Genomic DNA, 13700 nt, shown 5'->3' on the forward strand with positions numbered 1-13700 from the left:
TGTTATAAATTTCTTTATTATACACTGTTTCTTCTGTCAGTGTTATGAATTTCTTTATTACACTGTTTATTCTGTCAGTGTTACAAATTCCTTTTGTGTGATTTGGATTTGGATATGTTTTGATTAATTTGTTTTTTAGGTTACTCTTCTTGATGGTAAACGTAGCCTTAATCTCAACATCTTCCTGAAACAATTTAGAAAGAGCAATGATGATATCATTGCTCTACTAAGGAATGGAGATGCAGCACAGTTAGGGGGAATCGAGGTCCTCAAGGGCATGGCGAAACTTCTACCAACCAGAGAGGAGGTAATTTACCCAGAAATAAAATGCTTTTTAGTTATTGTGTCGAGTAGTACAAGATAATATCTATTAAACTCTCAATTGTTTTGATTCATGGTATGTGATACAGTCTGTGATAAAATAACTGCCAAATAAGAAGTTAGATACATGTGCTGTTATATTACGTGACCAAATCATAAAGGTTCACTAACCGTATTATAATAGTAATACAAAGTTAGATGCATGAACTGTTATATTACATTACCAAACCGTAGCGGTTTACAGACGGTATCCCAAATAAAAAAATTAGATGCATGTACCATTATATGATGGTACAAAATCATAGAGGGTCACGGACAGTAAGGAAAAAGAAAGAATCACCTACCCGAATCCAAGTTAAATTCACTGTACTGCTAATATACCCCTAAAAAATTTCCAAGTAATATTATCCCTTTACTGTTAGAATACCCTCTCCAAAATGTATGGATCGACTGTCAGAATCTGTGATAAATGCATGAAGCATACTGTAATATGACCTGTACCAAAAAGTAAGGGTAGACTGCCAGTATTCTAGATAACTGCATGTACTGCTAATATTGTTCAGATGTGTCATTGGTTTGAAGACCTGTGTGCAAATTGTAGATATCATATACAGCCATCCACCCCTCAACCCCACCCCTATGTCCCCTAAGTTCAGGTATCTTTTGTCTTGCATTTTTTAAATCACTTTTTATTAAATCATGGCATATGTTTATTCTCCTCTTAGGTTGATTTGATTCAGTCATACAAGGGTGACGAGGCACTACTCGGTGTTGCTGAAAGGTTCTTTCTGCTCTTGACCAGACTTTCAAAGTAATTCTTTAGTTTTCTGAGTTTTGGGCATGCCTTTTGGAACTATTAAGTCGTATGTAAAAATTCTTCATATTGAGAACTGATAAGACCAGAACAACAAAGAGCATGATTTAAAGAGAGACTTCAATGTGATACTGTGGAATATATCAGTCTTTTCTTCTGCTAAGAATGCTAGTTGTAACACAATTCATCTTGTACTGCTATCCAGTAACAGAATATTCTTTTTTATTCTGATAGCTACAAGCTTCGCATCGAGGGTATGGTCGTGAAGGAAGATTTCTCTGCCAATATGGATTATCTCAAACCAGCGATCAGCACAATACAGGAATGTTGTAATGGTGAGCCGCATCTAAATTGTCTTAAAATATGAACTTGTCGATGAATTGAATACGAACAAAGTTTACAGTCGTTATTTTACATTTTGTATTTGCCCAGACATATTCCCACTTGCATGTCGAACCTCTCAACAGATCAGATTTCTGAAAGTTGGCAGTGCTTGTTCGTTCCCTCTCGATTTCTGGTATTATTATCAAAATGATATATACATTTCATCTGAACAATCCATGCAGTGACACTCGCATCAATAACTTTTATCATTATACTCCCAAAAACAGAACATAATGTGGTTACAGTTCTTCTAGGTCACATGACTATCATTGTTACTATTTCAGAGAAGCTCTTGAATTAGCAGAAGACTCCACATATTATTGACAATTCTTGGCTCACCACCTACCTGTGCTTAATTATCAGTTTTTTAGCCCCAGCAGTTTGACTTATAATATAATTCTGACGTTGAACAACACGTTTAAGGACATAGGTTTCAGTTGGCATAGTAATGAATGTCTTTTGAAGGGCCTTTTATAGTTAATCGCCACTTACCTTTTTTCTAAAAACAACCTTCTAAAAGCATTTCATTGAAGATGGTGACTTGTAGTGAAACCTTTGTTTTTATTGAAGTATAACTTTCAATTGCCTTCTGGTTTGTATGAACATTGATATATCAGAATATTTCAGACAATGTGTAGTCTAGGTTTCATGGCAACTTTTCTTATTCCTATATTAATGTTTCCTTTTTATGACACCATGCTACAATGTCCTTTGAGAGGTACAGTATATTCCAAATATTCATTACGTCAGAGCGCCATGGGAATTTTCATCTTTAATCTATCAAAGTAATAATGCTTCATGATTTCATCGTTGAACTTCCGTCAAGTGAAATGCAGATTTTAATTACACTCCAATATGCTTGATCAAGATATTGAAATGAGAGTAATGTTTAGTTTCATATTTTTGGTTTCATTTTACTCTATACATCCACTTCTAATTTCTCAATCTTACAATCCAGGGATACTAGAAAGTAAACTGCTGCAAGAATTTCTGGCTCTTGTCCTTGTAACTGGGAACTACATGAATTCAGTAAGTTGGTTTGAAAATTAAGAATCAAATTTACTGATGATACATGTTTAATGTAAAGATATTTTGTGTCTATTTTGCCTTTTTTTTTGGCAACAAAGCTAAAGGTTTGAAATGAGCAAGTTAAAATATATGTCACAGGACATTTTTTATTATGTACCTTGGAATACCTACCATAGGGTATTTTAAAATGAAATAATACTTCTCATTACCCCTCAGCCACCCCCTTCTCCTAATTCACCCCCTTTCCCACACTGCCACCTTCCCCTTTGCACTTTTCATCAAGGCCCCATGTATTATGAACTCATACTAACTATTGCATAGCAAGGGGGTATGCCATATTAGAATTACCCTTGCTTCACCTATGCCTTTACTCTCCTTTGGTCCTCTTCTCTGTTACTACTATGTATAATCTTTGCAAAGTTAAGGGAGTAGTTTCCCTAGCTATCATGCATCAGGATGCCTGTAAGGTGAATTGGTAAATTCTATATATTTGAATTAACACCAATGTAGCATGCGATAGGTTTGAATTAACACCCCTGTTGCATTCTGTTGATTTGATTTAACAACTACATAATAGTGCAGCTTGTGGCATGGTTTTGTCGCTGAAGCAGATGCTGAAATGATACGGTCAATGCTCTTAATTTGCCAGTCTTTTGTTAGTATGAATTTCTTGACCAAATTGATAGTATGAATAGTTTAAAGAGGGGCCTGACATTTTCCATCCAAGCAAGATCCTCTTAAATGAAAAACCTGTGTATGACATAATTTTGATTTTGCTACATTTTTTTTATGCTGTTCAAGTTATAATATTGATTAATATCTTCCAAATCTCCAGGGTGGCTTTGCCGGGAATGCTGCAGGTTTTAAGATTTCATCTCTCTTAAAGCTTCAGGATACTCGAGCTAATAAACCTAGGGTAACCCTAATGCATTACCTAGTGGAAGTAGCGGAAGAGAAAGATGCAAAAATTCTCTCATTTCCAACGGAGATCAAACATCTTGCAGAAGCATCAAAGTAAGCTTTTGTTTTAAGGAGTGGGGGTTGTGAGGGGGGGGGGGATGTGGAGGAGGGTAATAAAGGAAATTTAATATCAAACAAATTAATATCTCTATTGTGGGATAAACACAAGACATGTTATGGGAACTGGTAATCATACCCATAATTTATTCCATGTTAATGGTTAATATTACAGGTTGTCTGTCGATTTCTTGAAGTCTGAAATAGGAAGTCTGCAAAAGAAGGTAGAAACACTTGAAAAACAAATGGAAACTGCAGATGAAGGTGTGAAAGAACAACTAGGGTCATTCTTAGAGGTGAGTAAGGCATCAGTTAGTCATCTTTCAGTCTACTCCTAACATTCTAAGTTTGGCATGTTTTGCAATTTTGCTCCACCATGTTCAGAGCAAACTGGGGATTCAGCACAGCATAGTGTGGTAGTAATTCCTGGTGAGGCTTCATTTTTTTCTCATGATTATCCAAAAGAAGGTAAATTATGTGCCTCATGTGTTTTAAAATGCCTGAAAGGTCATTCCATATCCTGTTAGGGGTACCATTTTTGACCAGAGCTATACATATTCAAATCTGTAAGGTAAGATCTAATAGGAAACCTTCTTCTATTAATGATGGGATATGGCAACGGCTTCCTGTATGAAAGATCAATGACCAAGCTCAGGTTTGTTTCACATATGATGGAAAATATTTTTGCTTTGACTTCAAAATATGGCTCACTTACTTAACTGGTAGTCAGGAGCATGGTGATATGTTGTGAAAGGGGTAGGAAGGGGAAGGGTGGGGGTAGGGTATTGAGGTATGTATAAAAGGCCTGTCTTCAAAAGAGGGTGACCATCTTTGGGTGGAACTGTACTTTTTGGCAGAGAGCAGTTACGATTAAACTGTAATAAACACTTTAATGCACTTGACAAATAGTGCAATCCACAGCTCAAAATTGGATACTTGATATGGTTTTTTAATCACCTGATATGCAGTAAATTTTGTAGGATTCTGGAGCCACCAAAAATTTCAAATTAAATGTAATTTTTGTTTACCTAATGTGTTTTACATTGCTTGAAAGTTCATTTCATATCCTGTTATGAGTACCTTTTTGACTAGAGCTATACATGTTTGAATCTGAAATGTAATATCCAATAGGAAGTCATCTTCCGTAAATGATGCGATAGGTTTCATAACTAATATGGCAGGGCTTCCTGAATGAAAGATCAATGACCAAGATCAGGTTTGTTTCATATGTGATGGAAAATATTTTTGCTTTGACTTTATTGGTAGTCAGGAGCATGGTGTTAAACTAGTGAAGGGGTGGGGGGAGGGGATAGGGAGGGGAGGGTATTGAGGTATGTATCTTAGGCTTGTTTTCACAAGAGGGTGACCATCGTGGTGTTAGAACTGTACTTTGCATTCAGCCAATTGAATAAGTGAAACAAAAGAGCTTGAAGTGGAGGAGTTTCTAAATGAATGCATTTGAGAGCATTCCATTCCAAATGGAATTTCATCTGATTTTAGGTGTGAAGTATTGTTACATGTTTTTATTTGTATCATAATACTCTTTTGAAATGGCAAGGAGAATAAACTGAGTTGAATAGCTAATGGTCCCATGACAGAATGTGACAGCTATAAGATAATATTTTATAGCTAACAAAGAAACATCTCTGAAAGTTCCACTTTGCCATGGTATTTTTACATCTCTGTTTGCTGTCTGTGCATTGTCATGCATTATAATGTTGTGTTTAAATATATGCATGCTCTGAGATTCTGTTGAGGTTGCAAGGAGACCAGACTCAATTGAACAGAAAATGGTCTAACATGTGATGAACCCTTCTACTTGTGACATGGTGTATAATCAGTGCTCGACTCTTTGTTCGATATGCCCTTCACTCCTCCATGCATGGTCGATGATGATGTGCTATATGTTGGGAATAAACATCAAGTAGAGAGTGGTAAATTGTCACTGATTTATTATCCTTTTATTTCTAGGGTGCAAACAAAGATATCAAATTCCTTCTCAAAGACATGGACAAAATCGATCTTCTAAGCCAGAAGCTGGCTCTCTATTTCTGTGAAGAACCTAAGCAGTTTAAACTTGAAGAATCTCTCGGTGTCTTAAAAACTTTTGCTGAAAGAATAAAGCAATGTCAAGAGGTAAGATACATTCCGATATAGAGACATAGAGAAGAGGGAGGAGGATGGGTACAGAAGAGTAGATGAAAGAGAGGGAACATCAGAGAGGAATTTTGGGGGTGAAATGTGAGTTGGAGGTTGGGAAGCGGTTCCTCTCTACACTTGGAAAGTTGTTTGTTTTGTTAATCACCTGAAGGATTTGAATAAACACAAGAAGAAATGAAGACAAGCTCCCGCAATGGCTACAGCTAAATGGAAAGGGTCACTTAAAAAGTCCTGGCAGTGGAGAAAATGATTTTTGAAATGGGTAGAATGTCTATCAATTAGCGGTTGTCTCAGTTGAATTATTCCTTTGTTCGTAGTTCGCAAACATGGGGGAAGTTGATCTTCTAAATCAGAACTGAGAATACATATGTTAAGGAAAATATGTGGAATAGTAAAATAGTGTATTTATCTCAATAAAGAGCCATTGAATTAAGTCATATCATGTATTTTCAAAGCTGTCATCACTCTGTAGTATAGACTGACCAGACATTTCTCTTAAACTGCTGATGTAGTAGCTTTAATGAAACCAAAAGACTGCATGGTTAAAGAGGCTAAAAAAAAGAAAAAAAGAAGTTTGTTAAAGATATTTGGTGATGGCCTCAACAAATTGCTTGATTCGTTTGATTGAAATGTGTAGGAAAATGATTTTTTTGTAAGGTTTGAGTATAATACAATTCTGCAAAGTGGTTGTCTGGGTCAGTAGGAGAATTGAGAAGATGTACTTCAGATGTACTTCAGATCTTTTCTAAGAAACAAGTCGCATGAGCGATGTGTTACTTAGCTGACGCCTTCGTGATTATTAAGAGGTTCCACTAATAACAACGGTAAACAGACACAGTCTTTCTTACCCAGTCTAAGTGCCGTAGAATACTCTATTAAAGATATGGTCGTGGGAATAGCACAAAATTGTAAATAGGGGCCAAAGGTTTGGATTCCTCTCGGATTCTGTATGTTTTAGAAAATGGAATAGAGCAAAGACATTTTAGGCTGCAGCAGCAATTGAAGCAGATACCTCAGGGTTACAATCCTACCGCACTGTTTCTAATCCTGTTTGAATTTATCCAATTTTTTTTTCCAGTTTCTTTCCATTGTCTATAAGTTTTCTTTTGTTCATTTACATTTACTTGTTTTAGACAATAATGGAAAAGCAGCATTAGAAATAAATTTGCAATTGTCAGTTTTATATTCAGTTTTATCAGGGGTCAACAGGCTAGCTTGGTATGCAGAGATAGCTTGTGCAATAGGCCTGGCAAATATCAATTGATTACGTTGCAGTCTCACCTTGATATTCCAGGGTCTTCCTGTGTTTGCTCTGTATTCAATATTTCTACCATTGGAATAAGAATAAATTCTGTTTGAACCAGGTAGCTTTGTAGTTTTCCTCAGCCTTATCCTTTAAGTGTGAATGAATGGAACCTGAATATCTTGAAACAATCATACTCATACATCTTAATTACAGGAAAACAAAAAGAGAAAAACTCAAGAAGCCAAGGCAGAGGCAAGACGTATCAAAAAGGAGGAGCAAGAGAAAGCCATTGCTGCATCTGGAGGCAAATTAAAGAAAGTAAAGCCACCCCCTCTCCCAGAAGAGGGTTGTATCATTGATAACCTGCTCAGTGATATAAGAAAGGTAGAAACTTCATCTTGTATTGAAACATACTTGTATTAAAAGACATCAGTACTGGCCACAACATTTAGCTAACTATTGTTGCTAACAGTTATAAAAACACACTTTGCTTGAGGTGCTGATCCTCCAAATTATAAGTGGTATTAGAGTATTCAATTAAACAATAACATGTCTCTATGAAGGCAATTTTGTTGAGTGTGGCTGTAAAATGTGTGCTTCACTGTAATGGTTGTGTAGTCCTATTCCCTTTGAACATTTTCAATTTTACTCAGTAGCAAATAATGCTTTGTTTCATATTCAGTGAAGTAGAAAGCTTGAAAATTTGGAGGGAGCGGGAGCAGATAGATGTATTAAGTCCGCATTGTTAGCTTGATTACATTGTGCTGGCATCTTCCTTAAAATTTGGGTGTAATAAGTTTGTATTGAATGGCCCTTTGCACAGTGGTTGCATAGGAATCCTGCAATCCGATAAGAATCTTTAATGTGTTTTATGTTCTTTTGTTAAGTGCAAAATTATGTAAGGCATTTCTGTACCCTTTGCAAAAACTGTTCTCTTTAGATTCACTTCAATATATTTCTCAAGTTCCTGGATACTATAAAGGAAAGTCAGGCAATTATCAAACGGCCCATCATGTCTAATGCATCATATAATCTAAACCTGAATGCAATACTGAAAGTCTAAGTGAGAATTTATGGCATCAAAATCCCATTGTTATAAAGCCGTTGCTATGAACCAACGAGGATTTGAACTTACGCTTTAACTTGTTAAGGTCGATTGTACAAAAACTTGTTCATAAGTATACAAAAATTGTTCACTTTAAACGTTGTACTTAAGGAACATGGACCCTGGTTGGGACTTTGAATCCCAAGGACTCAGATAGGGACTTGGCTTGGATGTCGATTAAACTCGATTGAATCATAGTATTCTCACTGTTTATGAGTCTAGAAATAAGCCAACATTTTTGTTTGCATTGCACTTCACAGGGCTTTCCCCTTCGCAAAGCTCAAGTCCATTCACCCTCGTCAGGACCAGGAATTGGACCACGTGGCACACGAGGTAGTCGACGTCAGAAGAATGAGTTGGAAAGACAAAATGAAGACGTGAAGGGTTCAAAAGTGGCAGATGAAGAGAAGCTAGAAAAAACTTCTGAGAACAAAGTCAGGAAAGCAGAAAATGTAGAATCAGAGAAGGGAGTTGGAAAGGAAAAGCGTGGAAAAGATGATGAACAGAAACTGACAGTGATCAAAGAAGACATGGCTGACAGTAAGGAAACAAACACAGTAAGTGACCAGGAGAAAGCAGTATCTAACGAAAATGATTTGAAAACAATGGTAGCTGTTACAGAGAAACTAGGGGAGAAACCAGAGGGAGAAGTGACCAAATCAGTGGATGAAGGGATTGCAGAGAGCGAAGACGAATGGGTAGATGTCACAATTGAAGATGCAACCAGTGGTAGGCAAGGCAAATTGGAAGTAAAACTTAATGGCCTGACTAATGAAGATGATGCTTCATCCAAATTACAGGAGGTAGGTGACAAAGATGGAGTTCCTTCAGTGGTGATTAGTGATGCAGACATTGATATTAAACTTCCGAATGGTGAGAAAGACGGTCATGGCCAGGTCAATGGACATGCATCACTTGATAAAGAGGAAGAAGCTGCAGACAGCCAAAAGTTGAAGGAATCAGCTGAAGTGGATCAAGGAAATGAAGAGGAGGATGTTTGGCAAGTACGAGTCGCTGCTCCAGAAGAGCAAGAAAGTAAATCTCCAAGGACGGTCAACAGCGAGATTGATCCTCATGAGATGAAAGTGGACAGCAAAGTAAGTTCTGCAGATGGAGGAAGTCAGGTTGATGAAGAAGGTAACATTGGTAACAAGGAAGGAGATAAAGGTGTGACCTCTAAGGGCAAAGTTGTTGGTGATGAGGATGCTCTCGTTGGTTTAATGGATGTTCAAGAAGATGCAGAAGAAGCAACTTCCAAGGCAGTGATGGTCGAGAAAGTTCTTGCAAGCACCAAAAAACCAGCCATAGAACAAGAAAATAGCAGTTGGGATAATTTATCTGATGATAATGATGATAATAATGCTCAAGATATTTCAAGGATTGAAGATGCAACTGTGACTGAAAAGGTGTCTCCAGTAGCAGTTGAACCCAGCGCTCCTCCAAAGACGAAAAAGAAGAAGAAATTTGGCACAATTAGAAGCTTTTTCAGTGGGATTAAAAAGGGTTTCTCTACTTCTAAACTTGAAGAGGGTAAAGTGGAAAGGTCAAATAGTTTCAGTGCAAAGGATACCGCTGAAGCAAGTACTAGTAAAGCAACAAGCCGTCCCAACAGATCACAAAGCCTTATCTTTACAAATAAATCAAAAGCCAAATCCAAAATGACAAACAGCCAAACCTTTTCAGAAGGTCCCTTGCCAAGTACAAAGGATGCTTCCTCACATAGTCCAAATTCAAATAACAACAATTCCAGGGCAAGAGGTCAATCAGGTATGTCTAATATCCCACGAACGCAATCTTCCTTCTCTGTCGGTCACCAGCAGCAATCGAGAGCGGACGACTCTCTGCCCACATGGTTTGGTCGTCACGAGGGTGGCCGGACTGCTGTAGCAGAGAGGAAGAGGGTGTTATCAATACAGCGTTCCGTCAGTAACTTGGATGAAAAATTTAATGCAGACGATTGGAAGAAACTCCATGCGCGTTACAGCTTTGTGAAACCAGATATCCCTCAGGAGGAGGAATTGGAGGAAAAGCCCAGCACCTTGGAGGAAACGGAACTTTCAGATTGTCAGCCAAAGCAAAAGAAAGAAGAAGCAGAGAACGGGTACACCAGTGACGTGGGACGTTTTGTAGTCAACCGTTACATCCACGACCCAAACCTGCGGAGACGGTCCCCAGCTCCTCATCCACATATGAGAAGACAATCGGTAGGTACAGCGCGGCCAAAATAGCTGCACGATGTAAGAGATGTCATGGAAAAGTGAGCTGAGATGTTTGACGAAAGAATGATGAAATCTTTATTGAAACATGAAGATGCAACATTTCAAGTGAGTATGGTGTTGAGATGAAACATCCAGGGAAAGAGTGTGAATGGTTAAACACCCATATTATTTGAAATAATCGAAAGGTTTTGGTCATCAAAGTATTAATTTTCCCATGCCAGGCTGTATAGATGGGTAATGTGAACATTTACGGGAGTAGTGTTGAATCAATGTGAAATGTAGGAAGAGTATTACTGTAGGTTGAAGAATGTTATTGAATAAAAATAATGTAATAAACTATTAAGTAACCAGAAAGAGATTGAAGCACAGCAAGTACAATCATGGCAATTGAGAAGTCAAATTGAGTTGTGAAATATGCATCATTGCCATCTCTATCAAAGTTACTACTTCATGAAAATAAAAAGAACAGGAACAGTTTGAATTATTTTAAAGGTATCTGCTTAAGATGTGTGTGGTATGATGTGATGATCAATTCTCAGTGGTTCCCAAAGGAGGATGGGATAATAGGATGGAGAAATCCCCCTCAGTATCCCCTTCTCCACGCTCCCCGAGTCTGCAGCACAACATGCACCAATGCATAGAGTTTGAATATCAAAAGAAAAAGGCCAAGCAGAAAGATGACGTTTTCGACTGTAAGGTAGTATTGGTAAAGATAGGTAAGGTAGAAACACAAGTAACATAATGCATGTATGTCCTTAGCTACCTGTCAACTGTCCTCAACTACTGCTCACTGTATATTGGTCTGCTGCCCTCACTATTGGTGCATGCTGCATTGCATCATATGGGTTTCAGTATCAGTGTAAAATGATACAAACCAGGGACTACAGGAAGCATATTCAATGGCTATGTGTTATTGCAAGAGGTTAGCGGAAGATATTGAACGAAAGAAGAGATTAGATTGTGTAACTGCAATTTCTCAATAAAGAAACAGGACTGTGTCAAACATTTCCTGTGTAAACCTGTTTTCTGCTACAGACTTATAACAGCAATCAATAAGGGAGAGGCCAAAATGGTATTATTCAATGTGTTTGGAATATAATGTATTTATGATCATTGTCAATACCTTGTTGTTTACTTTTTATTATGTATAATATGCAACTGCAACACTATTATTTGTTTATTTTGAGAGTTCTCCTTATCACTGTATCACACACAGCCCTACAGGTTAATTGCTATCCATATAATACCATATTAGTATTGGCAAAGACTTGTTAACTTGTGCCCAACCTCAGTATTTTATGACTTATTTCATAACTGTATCATAAAACGCCGAAACCAGTCGCTCTCTCTTAAACCAATGCATTGAAGTGATCACTCATGCCTCTCTTACACCAGGTTAACTTCTAACTTTGCTCAGTTATGCCAATTTAAAGTAAACGTTGAATGTTGATGCCAAAACAACCTGATTTTGTGCTCCTTTTAGCAGTGGAAGCATGTAGTTTTAATCTGGCCGCACATGAGTACATAAGCATGTTCAATTCTAATTAACAGATTAAATTAAATTATAATTCAAATATACATACATCTATTTAAATCTTATTGGTTTGTCTCATCAAAACAAATGGTACTTTCAGTAGTTTAATGCAAGTGGTTGAGAGGGTGGTAGAATCTCAGGGGCCCAAAGCCTAACATTGGTATACATAGCAAATTCTTTCAAAAGTTCAGTATCATCAAAAAGAAGTGTGAACCCAATCTCTGCCTTTGCACTAGCATGGTCTCTCAATTGCTAGCATTGCTCAGTTCATGTACCCTCTTTAATATAGGTTCTGTTAGTTTATTGCCTATTGTCAGTACCTGGATGATTGTAATAGTTTGCTATGATCAAAGGCAATATGCTGCTTGGTATATGTAAATTTATGTTATTAACATATAAAACTTGTTAAAACGAAAAGTCAAACTCTCTTAGAAACGTATAACAAAGTCAGTTATTTCAAGTACACTTCCTTGAAGGTTTCTAAAGTCCCACTGCTTAGAAACATCTTTCAGTCAATCTTTATTTTCTGTAGAAAATCAGCCATTTTCACAGTCTGGAGTAATAAACGGTAAATGGGAATCATTTCTTTATTTTAATTTGAAATGTTTTCATACCTTACTTTCTATATTCATACAATAGTACTTAGGGAAATGAAAGAGAAAGTTGAAATGATTGAAATCATGAACCTTTTACGTTTTCTTGGTTTAGCACTGGGTACTATTTTCATTATCTTTACTTCGGTTTTAATTTTTTTTTCACATGGCGCTGAACGTTTCATGAACAATTATGTATCCATAGTTGGGTTGTACTTCATGATAACTGACATTAGCTATAATCTTGTATACTTGTCATAGAAAACAAAATATATTTTATCTCATTTTCTTAGTTTATACCTTGTAATGTCATTTAGTTCAAAGAGTTCTTGTATTCTTAAAGTTATCGGAAATTCATCGTTTTAATTTTTTATAACATCAGTACTCACTTGTACTCACAATGATTATATATATTTTGCAGAGAGTAGCCCTGTTCCATAGAAGGCCTTTGTAGTATTTTGTCTTGTTATTTCACACTAATTGCTGGCTGGTTAAGTATGCACATTAATGAATTCATTTGATATTTTAAATTGGTTTTCTTTTATAGAGTAAGATATTTGTGTGTTACATATTTGTAGTAAAATACTGATTTTATCATCTTTAATTGATATTTTAGAAGGCAAATCAAAATGTAAGCATTTATTCTCTCTCTTCTGATATGCTGGCATTTATTTTCTATGTACTTTTCATGTTACCTTATTCTCTCTAATCTGAAGTATAAATCTTGAAATATAAAAAAGCTCTGAAACTTCACAAATGTGTTAATATCATATTTTATTACTTTATGCTAGTTGTGTTGACTTTCAGTTGCTTTGGCAGTTGACCAGAATTGTGTGTATTTTTTTCTTGCTTACTTTTCATGCTAGTTATGTCACATAAGCTTTATAATGTGTGTATATGTATATATATATGTATATATATATGTATATATATATATATATATATATATATATATATATATATATATATATATATATATATATATATAAACATCAGTGTCGTATGGGCTGCTGTGTTTTATTATAAACATCATTCTCCTAAAAGGTTGTATTGTATGGTTTTGAAACCCCCCAAAAATGAAAAATACTTTGTTTCAAATTTCCAGTTGAAGTTGGACTTATGCTGTTTCGTGTGTAAAGTTGGACTTTTGTTTGGTTAAAACTAGGTACAGTGTTTAAAGGGAAAGGTTCTGTTTCTCTTTGAATAGCATCATAGTATGAATTTTCTGTTAATTTGAAAGAGTAAATATTATGTTAAAAAAATTATGTGTATCTTCTA

General features: G+C 36.2%; 1 protein-coding gene across 3 annotated transcripts in view; it reads left to right on the top strand.

Annotated features, from left to right (window-relative positions):
• The window catches only part of LOC139980001 (inverted formin-2-like), a 101592-nt gene extending 87892 nt beyond the window's left edge, over positions 1-13700 (top strand). For all 3 annotated transcript variants that reach the window (XM_071991327.1, XM_071991326.1, XM_071991328.1), the window contains 9 exons: positions 140-307; positions 1047-1132; positions 1370-1470; positions 2478-2548; positions 3384-3562; positions 3741-3861; positions 5537-5701; positions 7185-7355; positions 8337-13700. In XM_071991327.1, the coding sequence (XP_071847428.1) occupies positions 140-307; positions 1047-1132; positions 1370-1470; positions 2478-2548; positions 3384-3562; positions 3741-3861; positions 5537-5701; positions 7185-7355; positions 8337-10304 (3030 nt within the window). In that variant the 3' untranslated portion in view covers positions 10305-13700. The remainder of the gene's footprint in view (positions 1-139; positions 308-1046; positions 1133-1369; positions 1471-2477; positions 2549-3383; positions 3563-3740; positions 3862-5536; positions 5702-7184; positions 7356-8336) is intronic.

The sequence above is a fragment of the Apostichopus japonicus genome, chromosome 14 (genome assembly GCF_037975245.1).
Source record: "Apostichopus japonicus isolate 1M-3 chromosome 14, ASM3797524v1, whole genome shotgun sequence".
Taxonomy (NCBI): domain Eukaryota; kingdom Metazoa; phylum Echinodermata; class Holothuroidea; order Aspidochirotida; family Stichopodidae; genus Apostichopus; species Apostichopus japonicus.